A 17,280-nucleotide genomic window follows, 5' to 3' on the forward strand; every position below is an offset into this window, starting at 1 on the left:
GAGAGTGAAAGTGAAACTTGCTGCGCCAACAGCCGAGTCAAGTCACCATTTGAGTAATCCGAGACTCTCCAGCACTCAACCCGTTTTGATCCGCAGAGCAGCTCATATCTCGGAGTCTTGGAGATCGATCTGGAATAGGTGGTCGATAATTGACGTGCGCATCAGCACCCCGCATTCGGCGAAAAGTGTGGACTGGACTCTTCGCTGAGCCACATACACTGGCTGCGCACACTTCGCCCGGGAACACCGACAACACCCCTAGACATACAGAGCGGAGTCGTTCTTCGCAGCAGGATCTCTTCCTGGGATTCAAGGATTCCCCGAAGCCGCCCCTCCTGAGTCTTCCCTTTCCCCTCTGAAGGTGATCTCGGGCGCAGCGCTTTCGCCCCACGAACTTCGGAGTACAGCTTCGTCAACCTGTGCATCCAAGCATCTTCATTAAATCCTGCTTCTATCCTCTGTCCGGCGTCTCAGCGCGAAAAAGCCGAGCATTCTGGGCTGTACTCGTAGGCGAAACTCACACATGACGACGTCAGTGGGATTCTATGGCTGAGCGTCGATGATCCGCAGCAGAACGAGTGATACCCTGGGCGCGCGCAGTGAAGCTTGGAGCCACGGTCAGCGATACACGCCAAACGTCGCGCGCGCATTGTCAAGAACGCATGGCAGCGCAGCGCGAAGGCGTTCTGGGCGGGAGCGAGTCATCCGCGACGGGCTTCCGCGGCCGTCCGGACTCACGCGACGTGTCGTGCACCAGTGGCGCGCGTGCGTGCGTTGAATATTTGAATCCCACGCGGGATCGCGGGATCGCGTCGGCGCATCGCGACTCTCATGTCCTCATGATCAAACGCACCGTCCGCTTCCATCGCCCGTCGAGATCATGAAAGTTTGAACATCGAAGGGGAAGGGGGGGGAGGAAATGGCCCGCGCGGACGCCGCGCGCGAGTGCACCCGAGTCAGCGCGGCACTGCCCGCGGGGTGCGCGAGGGGCATTGGCAATGCACCGCCGCGTGCCGCGCTCTCCACTCAAAATCAGCCCGCAGGCGGTCGTGGGACCGAGGACGCGCGAGCGGCGGCGGCGGCGCGGGGTCCCAGGCACGGTCCCCGTCTTCTGGTCGGCGAGGCCTCGGAACGGAGCACGCGGGGTCGGCGAACGATCTTACGGCGTCCCCACGGACGCCGCTGCCGGCTCACTTGAGGGATAGTCGGACTGCAGCCTGCGGGCCATCTAAAGTTGATTAGGCCTGCAGAGGGGTGGCCCGGGGTTTCTCGACCGTAGACGAGTGGCAGAGTCGGCCTTCGGGTGCTGAGCGGATGCTTCGCACCACTGCGGCCGGCGTGCGTGCGAGTTTTGTGCGAGAGCGGACTCGGACATACGCCACCTTGTGCATCTTTCTGGAAGAAACCGAACGGGTTCACGAAGGAGTTGTTACATCTTGACGTATGGATGCGCAGCTTGATAGAGACATGTTTCGTATCCTCATCCCACTAGCACAAGGACGGTTTCACCTGCTATTCGGTCAAGGATGATCTTGTCATCTTTCAGACTGGATTATTGACACAACCGCTCGTGTCCGTTTTGGGCTGTTAGCACAGATTCGTTGTAGACGTCACGGCAAATATCGCCCGAAATAAATGGCATAATTACTCGCGATGCTTGTTCTCTGGGAAGTTGGAACGCTAGTACACGCTCCAAGGAGGGACTGAGGCTAGCGACATTGTCCAAATTTGATTGCCGGGGCGCGACATCATCGTGCGTAGATTTATTGCTGAACCACGTACTGAGCGCCGATCGCGGTTCAACGCTAGATGAACTCCTTGTGAGCAAGACAGTCCTGCTGAGTATGCGAGATCCTATCTTATCGGAAGGGAGAGGGGAAGGAACTCACATCGTGCGACCGTGATCCGGTAGAGCGTAATGTGAGTGTGTGGAGGCTTGACGTTGTGAGAAATCCACCTCCATCGGGCAGGTCGGGGCAGTGGGGCCCTGACCACTTGTTCGTGAAAGCTATCTGTAAGAAGGACGTCCCTGACCAGTGTCGAGATGTAGACAAGAATATGTCGGGCAGAAATAGACGCTGAGGAGATTGGGGATGACCTACTTTTTGGTCACAATCCGCAGCATAGAATCCGGAGACTGAGCTTCTGTCTGTTTTGTGTGGGATTCGTGAGCTCCTGAACAGCGTCACATCTGTGAACATAGTTCATCAACGCTCTGAAGTATGTCGTGAAATGGTAGAAGACATTGAAGAATGCTTCTATACACGAAGCGGATAGGGTTTCGCTGCTGCGGCAGCACCACAACTGTGAAGGCTGTGGTGAACAAAAGCTCTCCAACCTCAAGCTGTACATGTCAGACCCTTACGCGCTTCCAAATGCGAACCAAGTACCCGCGGTTTCGGCATTGCGTGCGATACTTACTTTTTCTCTACGATGAGGAGCGAACCTATGACCTCCTGAGGCACCGCCTCCGCCTCTAGCTAGCGCTAGCGAGAGCGACGATACTCTGTGAAATTCGACGCCATCGGCCACCCGCTTGTACACCGTGCGGAACCACGCAACAGGCGGGACGGGTTCGTTGCACAAGCGCCGCGCAGATCAAGAAGGCCGACAGAGCGTGGAAGCCGCTCGGGCATCGAACAACCGCCCGAGTGACAGGAGCCTGGGACGAGCGGAGGCAATGCAGTCGTCCCACCGTCCACCCAAGAGGCCCATCCGCTGCCACGTGCCCCTCTGCGCCGCCGTCGGCTGTCCTGAGGAAACATCAGCTGCGGGGAAGGCGTGCGGCGGACAGATGGTGGAGGAGGATAGCAACTAGCGGCACTCACGGTGCGCAGACACGACGGCAACGGCTCAGCTTCGGAGCCCGAAAGGCGTAGAAAAAGCCTGTCAAGGTGTCATTTCCGGCAGGTATTTTCCAGGGGAGAAAAGGGTGGGAAAGGCGACTTTTATGTCAAGTTTGTGTGTGTCGTAGAGTATCCTGAAAGGTGACGTTTTGGCGAATGTTTGGCACGACAGAATACTGTGCTCAGAACAAAGACAATAGAATTCATTGTAAAGGCAATAGAACGTGTATAGTAGTAACAAACAAGTGAGTACGAATGATAAGTAACGCGCGTTATGAATGGGTACCAAAGGTCTCTTATCGATCGTTTCGGCACCCCGTAAAGCATCCGGAAAATTGCCCATTTAGTGCCTTTTCACACGCGCACAAAGCGGCAGAAAAGACACCTGACAGGCTTCTACGCGTCGAGCTCCGAAGCGGCCGTTGCCCGTCGTGAGAAGACCTCCGCTTGATCACTCCCACTCGCACGGACACGCCGCCGTCGAAGCTGATTGTGTCTGGGAGCACCTTCGCCCCTGTCGGACACCAATGGGTGCTGGTCTACCCCACGGAGATGCACGTGGTCTAAATAGTGTATTGGGCCGCGTGGTCGCCGCGGACGCGAAAATCTGCGTTCGTGAGGCTGTCCCTGTCGAAGACAAACACCGTGGCGGCGAAGCGGCCGGGAAGATCGGAGGTCTCGTTCACCAGAATCATCTGGGATTCCATTTCTGCGGTCAGTCAGAAGAGGTGTAGGTGAGGCGAGGAAGACACCGCACTCGACTGGGCGTATTCTGGCAGACTAATATCTGTCCAAGTTGGACGCTAACGGGGAATCTTGCACTGCCTCGGTCCATGACACGGGGCCCAATTTCAGCGCTGGAACTCTCACTACGGGTTGCGTAGACGGCACTGCGAGCCCCGTAGCATGTGGACCGTTGCGATAGGCTTCAGAAACTGACGATCAGTAGACCCATGCAAGTACCAAAACACTGGCGCACCCTCATGAGTCACTGTGACGTTGAGCCTTCGTTGTACATCCAGAATGTCGCTATAAAGCACTGTTTCGCCAATGATAGTCAAATTCCTCGGTGTCCGAGCCGCACTTCACGGTGTGGTTCGAGGGGGATACTAGGATCAAGACAAAATCAACGACTTGTGTGGCGCGCAAATGCATATGCCACGTGGCCGAGATCCGTTTCCACGGCCCGGCCATCCCGCGGCCCGGCGTTCCCTGGATAGACCCACAAATGACGATAACAAAAAAAGAAAAGCCGATAAGTACAAGTGCACGCTCATCACAGCAGTCCAATCGCGCCAAATACACCCACACGCCGCTCACGCCCTCACCGCGCCCAGCTTCGCCATGACCGCCTCTCTGTCCACCCCATCCGCATTCGTAGAATGCGCCAACGCCTCGTGCCTGTACGTGTCCTCCAACGTCTGCAGCGCCTTGCTCCGCACGAGCATCAGCGCGTCCGTGCCGAGCTGGACGCGCAGCGGCGCTTCGCGCATGTCCGCGACCTGCATGATCGCCTGCGCGGCCTTGCACGGGTCCCCGTTGAACACGCTCTTGCCCTTCGTCATCTGCCGGAACTGGACCGAGAGCGCGTGCGGCTTGTTGTACGCCTCGGGGATGGGGCGTGCACCATCGAGGAGCCGCCCCACTCGGTGTTGAAGCCGCCGGGCTGGATGATGACGGCGCGGATGTTCCACTCGGGGAGCATCTCCTTGTTGAACGCTTCCGTAAAGCCCTCGAGCGCTGCAGGGACGCGATGATGAGCACACTCAGAGAGGAGATGCGTGTGTGGGAGCGTACCGAACTTCGCCGAGTTGTAGAATCCGCGAGTCGCGTTCCCGATGTACCCGCCTATAGAGCTGATGTTCAGGATAAGGCCGCCTTGGTGTGGATGGTTCACGTCGCGCATTATCGAGACAGCCTGATACAAGGCCGAGCGATGAGCGACGTTACAGCATCGAGGAGCTGGCACATACCTCCTGAGTGACGTGCACCGCGCCCCAATAGAGAGTCTCCATCATGCGACGCGCCTCGGATTCCGGTGTCGCCTCGATCTCGCTCTGGATCCCGTACCCGGCGTTGTTGACCACCACGTCCACCTGGCCGAAGTGCGCTTTTGCAGACCTGAAGGCATCGGAGATCTGTGTCCGGTCCGTGACGTCTAATGCCAGCACCAAGAGTTGTAGCTTCGGATAGCGCATCGCCAACGAGTGTAGGGACTGAGGATTCCGTGCAGTGGCGACGACGCGCTCGCCAGATGCGAGCACCTCCTCGAGAAGCGCACGGCCGAGGCCTTGAGAGCAACCGGTGACTGAAAAAAAGTGCGAGATGAGCGTGACGAGACCGCGGAAGCAGCTGGGAAGATACGCACTGAACCAAACGCGGCAGCAACCCATGTCGTCAGATGTGGCACCGGACATTTGGCACAATAGTGCGGGAGATAGGGAAACGTTAGTCGGGCTCGCCAGACTAAATATGCGAGTGAAGCGCGCATTCCCCGTTCGGTCTTTGCGAATCACATCTTCTCACTCACACCGGCGCAATCCGATCGGGAATGACTGGGTCGAGTGGTCCACTCCTTGGGGATACGAATACGTCACAGAAAGCGGGTTTATTTCCAACCCGAGCGCTTGTGGAGTAGATAGAGAGGCATTGAGCACTTCCTTGAGGCCTTGAGGGGCTACCATCGGGCCCCGGATTTAGCAGGTTCTGCTCTCGGGGAGCGTTGTCAGATGGCCAGCGTACACTCCGAGAGCGACGAGGACCCAGAACAGGTATAACTTACATCCACGCAGAGTATATTTGTGACGTGAAAGGCACAGAGAACATGTTGAGGAGATGGCACCAATCCCGCAACGGCGTTGAGAGGGAGGGTTCAGTGCGATCAAATTCAACAGGGCGGATGACCCACCGCAACTCCGATCGGAGCGCCACCCGGCCGGCTGGTGTTCGTCCCTGGCGCCTAAATGGCGCCTCTCCTGCCTCCTCCCATGGCCTCCTGGGCGGAGTCCGTGCTGGGTGGGTGCATTTACTACAAAACCGTTCCGGTAACCTTGTTTTATGCGCGGGAGTGGAAAATGCTGATACCATAACGTACAGTTGGAGGGCGATCACGACGGACGATTGGTAAAATCGAAGGGAATCCTCGGAAAGTCATTCACGGTGCGTCATTTTTATACTAACTCGGCCTCCCAAATACTCAAGCAGGAATACAGGAATTACCAAGCGTGCTTTGGAATTAAACGTCATGCATTTTCCGCTAACCATAGGGCTCCGCCCTCGCGTCACGCATGTTGATTTGTGCAGGTGCGTCATCATATGATTTCAACTTTGAATGCGCCTTGACCCCTCTGAATCTTGTTGCTAACCTCAGGCTATGTGGTGAGTCACGTCGGTCGTGATTATCCGCGGGTGTGGCTCCGAGGGTGACCATGCGGCATCAAGTTGTCTCTGCGGAGACGGCGCACCAATATCCGTAAGCAGGTTCTCTCCACCAAGTCGAGAAGGTATTTAACTGACTGCGTTCGATAGTAGGGTTACTCAGAACCCATCCTTCGATCGCTCTCTTCGTTATCGCGTATAATCTTCCTTGAGCACATTGGTCTCATTCCCGAGCAGGTTTCCTACGAGCTCCCCAAATTCAATACGTCGTCAAAGAATCTGCCAAGGAGATCAAGGAGATCACCTCGACCTCGCTTTTGTGGATGAAGTGGGCGACTCGACTTAAGCCAGAACAACAACCGGATCCCAATGGGACGGTCTCCAGCACGCAGGCATGCTCTCCACCTACCAAGGCGCCTCCAACCGCGCCTTCAAGGACGGCGTGATAATCCACCCGACTAGTCTAACATCCACTCGGAGTCCATCAAATACGGCATCCACAGTTCGTCTTCTCTCCTCCCCTCTCCCCGCGACAGCTGCTTACTCGCACTCCTCGCAGACTGGGCGCAGCACGGCATCTGCGGCAGCGGCGTTCTGCTCGACGTGGTCAATTTCTACACCGACAGGCTCGGCACGCCCCCGTACGACCGGATGGCCGCGCACGCGATCTTGCTCACGGACCTGCTCACATCCGCCGAGGCCGAGGGCGTGACGTTCCAGCAGGCGGACATTCTCGTCATCCGCGCAGGGTTCATAGGTCCGTACCAAAGCGCAACGCAGGTGCAGCGCCACGAGTGGGCGACGGCTCTCGAGACCTTGTGCGTGGCTTGAATCCGCTGTCTTTTTCACGACGCAGATCCAGTGTTGACGAGACGTTGTAGCGCGGGAATCGACCACAGCGAGGACGCGAAACGGTTCCTTTGGGACACGCACTTCGCGGTCATGGCGTCCAGTACGCCGACGACGGGGGTAAGCGTATTCTCTGTCGAGGGATGCTATCAATGTACTCAAACGCCCGTTCGTTTCTGTGTTCAGCACTGGCTTCCGCCGAAAGGCTACGAGGGCATTATGCGCTCGACCCTGATCGCGTGCATAACATCTAATATACATCGCTTGAGGATGACGCTGACCTGTCAAATTTTCAAATGTCTCGGCTTATTTAGTCTGTGGAGAATGTCCATGCCCATCGGCGAGCTGTTCGCCCTCGAGAAAGGCGCTACATGTTGTTCTTCGCGTCCTGGCCGCTCAATGTGTATGGCACTTGTCCCGCATAGACGATACTCATCGACGTCCCCATCTTTTAGCCTCGGCGGGATCGCGGGCTGCGGTACGTCTGGTTTCAATCCGGCCATCCTGTTTCCCTCTGATTTTGTGGTCCTCAGGCGTGCTTATGAAGCGTCAGACCACTAGAGCGCGCAATCAGAATATGAGAGCATGGAGAAAGGAAGACGCGATTCACTTGAATTGGATAATTGTGTCTCTCTCAAACGTTTCGCAACACGGTCTGAAGTTCTTTCCCATCGCGTTCAGTGCCATAGGCCATTTAACCATGGTTTCTACAGCCCGGAACAACAAGATGCATTCTGTATGGGTCGGGACACACGCTCTGGGTTCTCCGGCCCGTCGCGGCGCTTGTTTGGACAGGATGAGTGCAATAAGCGAAACCTTCTTCTCCTTCTCGGGACCCGGGGCTATATATATAACCCTCTTGCTGGACCGCTTTGCTCGCGCTCTCATTCCCGCCCCCCATGGCAAGCCTCTCTCTCGTCCTCGTTCTTCCTGTGGCCTATCTCGTTTTGCGCGTTTTGCGCGCACTCTCCATCAAATCGCCCCTACACAACCTCCCCGGTCCTCCGTCCAAGTCACTTCTATGGGGTACGGTTGGATCATGCGTCTGTATGCTGTGGTCGCGCTCACACTTTACAGGCAACATGGATGTTCTGTTTGGGTACGACAACTGGGACTTCGTCCGCCACTTGTTGGACACGTACGGCCCAGTCGCATCTTTAAATGGATTCTTCGGAGCAAGTTCCTTGACATCTTCATCGTTACCCAGCCTCTGACTCTGTCTGCAGATGAAAGCACTGCACATCCACGACCCAAAGGCCGTCCACTCGATATATATCAAGAACGCCGACAACTTCCCTCGCCCTCCGATGGCTATCGAGTAAGCGTTTGCGTGACCGCGCGCGATCCGGTTGCTAACGGTCCCCCGTAGAAGCAGCAAAGTCCTTCTGGGGCCCGGCCTCCTGTCTACTCTGGGCGGTGCCCATAGGAAGCAGCGCAAGCTTCTAAACCCCGTCTTTTCTATCGCTTACCTTCGCGGGTTAACGCCCGTCTTCTACGAAATCGTCGGACGCGTAAGTCTCCGCGATGCATCGACATGTGTTGCCTCACCAAGGTCATTCCTGACATGGACAGCTGGAACACGCTCTTGCGTCGCGCACGCAAGACGGCCCGCGCGACCTCGACATGATCGGCTGGATGGGTCGCGCCGCGCTCGAGATCGTTGGACAAGGGGCGCTCGGGTACAGCTTCGACCCTCTGACCGCCGACACGAAGGACGAGTTCGCTGAGGCAGTCAAGTCGTTCATGTGAGTTGAGTCAACTCATGAAACGGTGCCGCACTCGGTGCTCACTGTTGCTTATCCGGACAGCCCATCGACGTCGGACGTCACATACGGTTTCGCCATCCTCCCGTACGTCAACGACTACGTCACGCCGTGGATGAAAGATATGTTCTTCAGCTTCTGGCCGGACCCGGCGGTGCATCGTATGAAGCGCATCATCGACTTGGTCGACAACCGAAGCCGCGCGTTGTACGAGGAGAAGAAGGCTGCGGTCAAAACGGGAGATGACGCGGCTCTGCATGGGGTAGGAGAGGGCAAAGACGTGATGAGCATCCTCCGTGAGTGTTTCGACGTCATCGCGATTTCGACATACTGAATGACATAGTTCGCGAGAACATGGAGGCTACTGAAGAAGACAAGCTTCCTGATATGGAGTTGCTAGCTCAAATGTCGTACGTGGCTCAGACCACGTTAATTTCTGTACAAAGCGCTAACTCATTGCTCAAGTACATTCATCGTTGCTGGGGTCGACACCACGTCCAACGCGATGGGCCGTATCCTCGATCTACTGACGGCCCACCCGAAGGTTCAAGAACGCCTTCGGGACGAGATCCTCGAGGCGCGCGATCGCTTTGGCACAGAGATCCCGTTCGACGAAGTGATGGCACTGCCGTACCTCGACGCCGTCTGTCGCGAGACGCTTCGCGTGTGAGTGATTCCCATGTCATTGTTGCTCCTTTCACTAATCACTTTTGCAACGGCTTAGATACTCACCTGCATCGTTCATGATGCGCGAGTGCGTCACCTCTCTCCTCCTCTCCGTCGAGCCCAAGCGTCTGACAGGATGTTTCAGCGCTGCAACCGATTTCGTTCTTCCGCTTTCCTCCCCCGTTCGCGGGAAGGACGACACGGAGATCTCTCAACTCGCGGTCCCAAAGGGGACGATGATCATCACTTCCATACATGGTTGCAATACCAACAAAGCTATCTGGGGAGACGACGCGTATGAGTGGAAGCCTGAGCGCTGGCTGGAGCCTCTTCCTGCCGCTGTGGAGGAGACACATCTGCCGGGGATCTACGCAAACCAGTACGTTGCCGTGTCTGGCGTTCAGTATACGATGACGTCATCGTCTGACCGCCACTTCCCCCGCAGGTTCACGTTCTCGGGCGGAGGCTATGCATGCATGTGAGTCTTCATTAATTTGACAAGAGAAAACACAGGATGCTGAGAGCTCCGTGCAGTGGCTTCAAGTTCTCCCAGCTCGAGATGAGTACGTTGTACCCAGCTCTGCTCCTGGTATTTCACTCACCACGCAATCTCTCAGAGATCGTGATCTCGTCTCTAGTTGCGACCTTCAAGTTTGGGAAGTCCGATAAGCCGTTTTTCTGGAATTCCGCAGGGGTCGCGTACCCGTCTGCGAAGCCGGGGGACAGGAACCCGGAGATGTTCTTGAGGGTTTCTTTGGTGACGAATTCCGAGTAATGAGTACGATACGGATTTATGAGCACGGTCTCTGTCCAAATCGCCCCATTTATTTCGTGCTGGTCTCATCACCCAATATCCGTCGACGTAGCATGTGGTTCTTCGATATTTCCGCTCCGGAATGACATTGGTACTGATATGCTATTGTAGGTGGCTTCAATCTTTCACAGCTCGAGATTAGTACGTTTTTTATTCGAATCGACCGACGATTCACTCACGAAACCTTCTCTCAGCTATGGTGATCTAGCGAAATTCAAGAAGTTCTACCAGTTCTTTTGGAACTCAGGCCGGAGATGCTCTTGACTCGCGTCTCACCGGTGGGGCTCAAGTGTTGGTGAGTTTGTGATCAACTCGCCTCTTCACTCAAGTGACTCATTCGGCTACATAGCTTGCGTGGCCTCTGCCGTCCTTCTCCAGCTGCGTATTCCTCCAAGAGCCCGACTCCTCGGCCGACACCCAATGAGGTGAGGCGCACTCTGTGGCTGTGCACCTCGCGAGGCCGGTTGACCCGACAAAATCCAGGTTCCCCGATGTATCGGCGATTGGCTTGTCGCAAGGCCGACCAATTCTGTATTGCGTGTGCGATGCCATAACATGCCAGGCTCTCGATATTGGCAAGAACGGCGGTAGGTATATAGCACGCAGCATTATCGTTTCGAAAGACGCAACCGCATCCCCCAAGCATGGAGCGTTCAAGTCCAGCCCTACTCACGGTCGGCGTCGCCGCGCTCGCCACCTTCGTCGCACTCCGCTTTCTCCGCTCCCGGTCACCGTTGAGCAACATTGACGGCCCGCCGTCTACTTCGTGGGTTCTAGGTACGTGTTGTCCGGACTCGCGAGGCGCACGTGCTTGGAATGCTAACTCATCACTGGCCAGGGAGCTTAGGATCGTTCTTTTCCCTCGACAACTTGGACTTTGTCCGCCATGTGCAGGAAAGGTACGGCCCAGTGGCGCTATTCAATAGCCCCTTGTTGGTGAGCCTCGCGGGTTCCATTTCCTGGTTTCCTGGTGTGCTAACATGGGCATTAGGGCAAAGTGATATTCACGCGCGACCTCAAGGCTCTTCACTCCGTGTACATCAAGGATGCCGAAGTGTGGTCTCGCGGAAAGCTCAACAACGTGTCAGTGTTTCCTCTAGTGATACTGCCGTCGTGCTTCAATATCTTACAGAGCGGGTCAAGCCATTATGGGCCCGGGCCTTCTGACAACACATGGGGACATGCACCGGCGCCAGCGGAAGATGCTGACGCCCGTATTCTCCGCGGCGTACATGCGCAGCGTCACGCCGCTGTTCTACGACATCATCGGAAAAGTGCGTTGTCACTTCTCGCGCCCCTACCTCGAAGCTGACCGCGCCGTTATGAACAGCTCGAAGATGCGATCGGCACGCGCCTGCGCGCGCAGGGAGGATCCGGTGAAGTCGACATGGTCGCCTGGATGGGCCGCGCGGCGCTCGAGCTCGTCGGACAAGGGATCCTCGGCCACAGCTTCGACCCGCTCGTCGCGGACACGAAGGACGAGTTCACCGAGGCTGTCAAGTCCTTCTCGTGCGTCCCCAATCGCGCGTCACGCGTCACACCTCCCTCGCTCACCCGCCCTTCCCCGCAGACCGACGCTCGCGCACATCACGTACGCGTTGGCGATCCTCTCGCTCGTGAGGCACGTTATGCCCGCGCGGCTCGGAAGCGCGTTCGCGCGGCTCTGGCCAGACCCGCACACGCGGCGGATGAAGTGGCTCTCGGACTTCCTGTACGGCCGCTCGCGTGCGCTGTTCGAGGAGAAGCGCGCGCGCCTCGTCAAGGGGGAGGACGCGGAGCTCGCGCACCAGGTCGGGGAGGGGCAGGACGTGATGAGCATTCTGTGTGAGTGCAGCGCGCGCGCGCGAGCGGCGGCCGAACGCTGACGGGCTCTGCACAGTGCGCGAGAACATGCTCGCGAAGGAAGAGGACCGGCTTCCGGACGACCAGATCGTCGCGCAGGTGATGTACGCCTCATGCTCCTCTGTGTGTTGCTTCTGGAGCGCGCTGCTGACCGCGGGCCGTGTTCACGCGTGAAGCACGTTCATCATTGCGGGCGTGGACACGACGTCGAACTCGCTCGCGCGCGTTCTGGACGTGCTATCCAAACATCCGGATGCGCAGAAACGGCTGCGCGAGGAGGTGCTGGAGGCGCGCGAGGCATACGGCAAGGAGATACCGTACGACGACCTGTCGGCGCTGCCGTATCTGGACGCCGTTTGTCGCGAGACGCTCCGTCTGTGCGTATTTTTGCGCTTCCTATTCGCGCGCGAGCGCTGACCCGCTCTTCCAGATTATCGCCGGTTGGGAGCTCCATGCGCGAGTGCGTAACCCAGTCGGTTCATGATGGAGCACAACATCTGCTGACGATTTGTATTTGAGCAGGGCAGAGCAGGATACGACGCTGCCTCTGCAGCGCCCGATTACCGGGAAAGACGGGGCCCAGATCTCCGAGATCATCGTCCCGAAAGGGACGTTCTTCATTGCGGACATTAGCGGGGTCAACACGAGCAAAGAGCTCTGGGGTGCGGACGCGCACCAGTGGAAGCCTGAGCGGTGGCTGGGCCCGCTGCCCGCCGCGGTCGAAGAGGCGCACATCCCCGGAATCTACGCGCACCAGTGAGCACTTGATTCCACGACTTATGTCAATGAGTGCAGAACGTTCTGACCTCGCTTCTAGGATGACTTTCATCGGAGGCGGGATGTCGTGCATGTGAGTGACAGTTGGTAGGCCGTGAGGGAAAACGTCTACTAAGGCACGCGTTTACAGAGGGTTCAAATTCTCGCAGCTCGAGATGAGTACGTGTTCCTCGCTCTCGACGCTGCGGCCCTCTTAACGTCGTCATTCTGTATCCTATTTTCCATAGAGATGGTCCTGGCAACGCTTGTCGCGGCGTTTGAGTTCAAGCCCTCTAAGAAATCTTTCGTGTGGAACTCGGCGGGTGTGTCGTATCCTTCGGCGAAGATGGGAGACAAGGATCCTCAGATGATCCTGGAGGTTTCCCTAGCAAAGTCGTCGTGGCTTGGGGACAGTGTCCGGTGCAACTGTGAATGATCTGTAGGGTCGTTAGTGATCTTCAAAGCATCGGGATACCATCCAAAACGTACTCACATCGCCATGGACCAGGATGCGGGCCGATCTCCAAGAGATCGAAGTGGGGTTTCGGCGAAGACATGACTGTCACGGCTGAGAGGATTTCCGTTGAACTCGGTCGTGCAGCCTGTGTGCTCGACGTGCCTTTGATCGAGGTGCCGGTCGCGCGGAGCCAGTGGCAACATCGATACGGATGTTATTAGGCAGCGGTGACTACGGCATCCCATTGCGAACTTGCATGGGGGACTCACAGCCGCGCGACATGGGTTATACAATCGACACTGGCTGAAAAGTCAGGAAAGCCTGACTGCCGTGCGAAGTTGAAAGGTCCGAGACAGGTACCAGCAGATATCCTACCCCAGTTCAACGGACCCCGTCGTCCCTGTCGACGTGAGCACCATCGCCCGCGCCAACCTCACGGTGAATACACCTTTTGTCCCTACATCGCCGCAGAGCGCGAGGTCATCCGGGTGTCCCACGGCGCCGCGACGACCCGCTCGACATCGACATCAGGCTCACTGCATAAGATTTAATAACAGCATATGCGATTCAATCCAGCTCTTGTCGTTCATTTACGTAAGCGAGGGAGACGGGCCCGGTAAGTGACCCCGCCGAACACGACCGGCCCGTCAACCAACGTCTCGAGCTCCGTTTGGTCGCACAGCGCCGTCGGCGGTGGCACATACGTGCTGACGACCGCGGTCGGGGGGAACTCAAGCCGGAGCTTCTTGTCCCACTCCGCCACTCGCCACTCCAGCCGTTCCAGGCGAAGACCGCCCGACGCTCGGCTCTTCAGCATCTTCACGAGTTCTGCCAAGTCGTCTCGGACGCCCGTCGCGATCGTCTCCTCCCACTCCGCTGGGTTGGCTTTGATCAGCTTCTGAACCGAGCCGCGCACTCGAGGGAATGCAACGGCGAGGGTGCGCAGATGCAGACAGTTAGGACCGTCGCTGTCCTGGGGCCTCCCGTACTCGGGTTCCCGTCGAGGTAGCGCCCACAGGGCAGTCGACACGCATTGGCCGGCGAGGTCAAGCGACGTGAGATTGAGGAGAGCGTGGAGGACTTCGCGAATGTTATAGAACAGCTCGTCTTCGTTCTGATGGACGACCAGGCGCGTGATGTTCGCGCCGTGCATGCGGAATACGGGGGCGCAGTCCGGTGTGGGCGGCCCCTGCCACTTCGATGTTGAAAGCGCGAATCGAGCGAGCGCGACGTCGTCCTTGAAGGTAGTGACCTCAGTGGTCTTCCATCCGCTGGAGCCGGAATCCCAGATGCGTGCCACGTCCGCGTTCTGGATGCGTTCCTTAAGCTTCTCATCGCTGCCGACGAAATCTTGCAGTGTCATGCTTTTCGCGATGACTTCGACGGTGATGGGAAGGGGGCAGGAGAGGCACCGGAGGTAAAGGCGCGACGAGGGATAGATACCGGTGTTGACAACAACGTTTTGCAAGGCGGGCATGGTCGCTGGATCGACGTTGTCCCATAAAGACGATTCAGGATTGGGAAGACAGCACTGAATCGGACCTCTATCGACCTCTTCACCGTCGGCATCATAATCGTACAGCTTCTCGAAGTCCCCACCGACAATCCAAAACTTGAGGCGTTCAAGCGCGGGACATTGAGTCAGCGCTTTGGCAAAGTCGGCCAGGTGGTCACTAGTGAACTGCGCGGGGGTGACGCACACGTCGCGTAGTGTAGGAGTGGCGAAGTACGGGAAAATGTCGATGGGGATGCACCGGATGGTGTGGAGGCGAGGGAGGGCTGCGGTGTCAAGCACCGGGGCTTGTGTCTTTTCGCTCCACCTCTGCAGATCCCACTCGAGCTGCCCTTGGATTTCGGATCGGTCGGCGATAGTGTGGCCAAAGTCGTCGTCGTGTGCGTCCTCGCGGAGCGGCAGCCAATCTTCGTACATCCCCACGTAGCCCGGAAATGTAACGCCGAGCACTTCGAGATTGGGCGCCCCCGAGTTGAGGAACTTGCACAGAGTGGAGAGAGAGGATGCACCGTCCAGGCGGACGTAAAGATCAACGAGGCGGGCGGCATGTGGAGCGAGCGTGGTGGCGAAGCGATCGAGGAAGTGGTAAACTTTGAGACGAAGAGGCTGAGGAGAAGATCGTTCGAGGGCAAACGTTGCGAACCCGCGGCGGCTGGATCTACATCCCAAGTATTGGGAGAGCAGCTTTCCAGGTGCGGCGAGGGCAGCGGCCCACAGGCGGGGAGTCTTGAGGGCGATTGAACGCCAGTGGCGGCAGACGTGGGCGATGGCAATGCTTTGAGGGTCTTTCCAACAGTGTGAAAAGATCTCGGAGAGAACTTCTGTGGGGAAGGCGCGGTGGATGGGCGCGACGGCATTGTAGATGGAGAGGAGGGCGAGGGCGATGTCGCGGTACTCTTGGGCTCGGGGGACCACCCATGCGCGCACAGCGTCGTCAGACAGACCGGCTAATGTAGCATGATCTGCAGCAGGGATGGAGCATGAGAGGAAGGGGACGGCGACAGTCATGAAAAGCAGTTCGGGTTTCCACCGCGCGCAGATGGTAGTTGCGATGAAACAGTAGCAGGCGCCAAATCGTGGCTGTCTCTCTCCTCTTTCTCTCCTCGACCACGATTACATCTACCTCGCTCGTTCTGCTCTTCGCCTGCACTCCTTCGCCGCCTCTTTCCTCCCATCCAGCCCTTATCAAGACATAAGTATCATCAAACACACGTTGAACATCGGCCGGTTAGCGCTCCGCTCTCTGTTCGCCGTCAGGAAAGGAGGAGAAGGAGAAGGAGAAGGAGAAGTTCACAGGTGCGCATACGTTTCCCCTTCGCCGTCCTCTTGCGTTCTCTCGCTTCCCAATATTTTCGCACTTTGTACATCTCGTACCGCGTTCGAAACAATCGTTGCACGTCAGGATCAACTTCGTCGGTGTGTGGCACATCCACGCAAGGAGCGTGTCATTCGGGTCGTGTGTAGATGGGGCGTGCCTCCGCACGTCGCACTCCTCCACCCCGCACCCTCACTTTCTTTCAAAACGGGGCCCTAGATGTCCTTGGGAAATACATTTCTGCATCGCAAGTGCCGAGACCCATCGCCGTGTCTCCAATCGCAGCCGCGCTCCGTGCGCGGTGCTCATCTGCGTCTGAACAAGATGTTCTCCTGAGCATGCACTCCCCCACCTGTGCCAATCACGCCCTACCACGCCCGCAAGGATCGACAGAGATTACGCCGTCAACTTATTAGTGGGGTGGTATACATAAGTAGCGACCAACGAGCGTCCTCGCACGCTGACGGGGGTCTCCATCTAGGACGAGATGGGCAAGCATCCGATGGGAACGAGACAATCCTGCGTTCGCAACCAAGCACGACCGAACGTCCGAAACAACGAGACTCATGTTCTCACAGCGCACAGCCGGGGCCTGGCCTACGACGAAGATGGGCGAGGATCCGAGGCCGATCTGGGTGGTGGCGTCGTGGAGGACGATAGCAGGATGGCGGCGGACGACGCTTCGCTCGCCTGGTGAGCATCCCGAGGTAAATATCACGGGTGGGACTCAGTCTCTGAAGTTTGAACGCTGTTGCAGCGTTGGACCAGGCCGGTGTTGTAGCTTCCGGAGCCCATGGCTGCGACGAGGCCGGTGAAGACGAAGGCGGAAAAGGCGAGCACGTGGGGGAACATAGCCAGGGCGACGAGGGACGGAATACAAAAGCGAGAGCGCGGTGAGTGCGAGATGCGAAGGAGGGAGGTGAGTGTAAGGGATGCTGACGAGACCTCACTGCATGGTGCAGATTTTGCGCGAGATCATGCTTCATTGCGCCGCGGCGGCTGAGCGTCGAAGTGTCCGCAGGTTAGGAGGCGAGGTGAAGGGCGTACATACGCAGGTGAGTCCGGGATTCGCATCGGATTC

General features: G+C 57.5%; 5 protein-coding genes across 5 annotated transcripts; 3 read left to right on the forward strand and 2 right to left on the reverse strand.

The window, feature by feature from the left end:
• Positions 1-4,162: 4,162 nt before the first annotated feature.
• Positions 4,163-5,263, reverse strand: BXZ73DRAFT_93236 (NAD(P)-binding protein; the record flags this gene model as incomplete). Its single annotated transcript, XM_048026614.1, has 5 exons — positions 4,163-4,453; positions 4,474-4,586; positions 4,644-4,764; positions 4,820-5,154; positions 5,215-5,263. 5 exons carry the CDS (start codon positions 5,261-5,263, stop codon positions 4,163-4,165), a joined length of 909 nt encoding a protein of 302 aa, XP_047871733.1.
• Positions 5,264-5,833: 570 nt separating this feature from the next.
• On the forward strand, positions 5,834-7,634 carry BXZ73DRAFT_107564 (uncharacterized protein; the record flags this gene model as incomplete). Its single annotated transcript, XM_048016946.1, has 10 exons — positions 5,834-5,890; positions 5,943-6,005; positions 6,059-6,070; positions 6,113-6,149; positions 6,217-6,224; positions 6,687-6,726; positions 6,784-7,042; positions 7,106-7,193; positions 7,529-7,551; positions 7,607-7,634. 10 exons carry the CDS (start codon positions 5,834-5,836, stop codon positions 7,632-7,634), a joined length of 615 nt encoding a protein of 204 aa, XP_047871734.1.
• Positions 7,635-7,972: 338 nt separating this feature from the next.
• Positions 7,973-10,277, forward strand: BXZ73DRAFT_93237 (cytochrome P450; the record flags this gene model as incomplete). The annotated part of the gene is made up of 13 exons (XM_048026615.1): positions 7,973-8,099; positions 8,151-8,252; positions 8,307-8,391; positions 8,443-8,584; positions 8,646-8,818; positions 8,882-9,132; positions 9,180-9,246; positions 9,302-9,502; positions 9,561-9,590; positions 9,648-9,881; positions 9,948-9,980; positions 10,037-10,065; positions 10,120-10,277. The coding sequence occupies 13 exons, from the start codon at positions 7,973-7,975 to the stop codon at positions 10,275-10,277; spliced, it is 1,632 nt and encodes a 543-aa protein (XP_047871735.1).
• Positions 10,278-10,960: 683 nt separating this feature from the next.
• BXZ73DRAFT_107566 (cytochrome P450) lies at positions 10,961-13,350 on the forward strand (the record flags this gene model as incomplete). The annotated part of the gene is made up of 13 exons (XM_048016947.1): positions 10,961-11,093; positions 11,155-11,252; positions 11,308-11,399; positions 11,449-11,590; positions 11,647-11,825; positions 11,887-12,140; positions 12,196-12,262; positions 12,335-12,535; positions 12,589-12,630; positions 12,681-12,914; positions 12,976-13,008; positions 13,066-13,094; positions 13,163-13,350. 13 exons carry the CDS (start codon positions 10,961-10,963, stop codon positions 13,348-13,350), a joined length of 1,692 nt encoding a protein of 563 aa, XP_047871736.1.
• Positions 13,351-15,322: 1,972 nt separating this feature from the next.
• Positions 15,323-15,892, reverse strand: BXZ73DRAFT_56417 (uncharacterized protein; the record flags this gene model as incomplete). The annotated part of the gene is made up of 1 exon (XM_048021476.1): positions 15,323-15,892. A coding segment is annotated over one exon (570 nt), but the record flags the coding sequence as incomplete, so codon positions are not given.
• Positions 15,893-17,280: the final 1,388 nt, after the last annotated feature.

The sequence above is a fragment of the Epithele typhae genome (assembly GCF_022376455.1).
Source record: "Epithele typhae strain CBS 203.58 chromosome Unknown BXZ73scaffold_115, whole genome shotgun sequence".
Taxonomy (NCBI): domain Eukaryota; kingdom Fungi; phylum Basidiomycota; class Agaricomycetes; order Polyporales; family Epitheliaceae; genus Epithele; species Epithele typhae.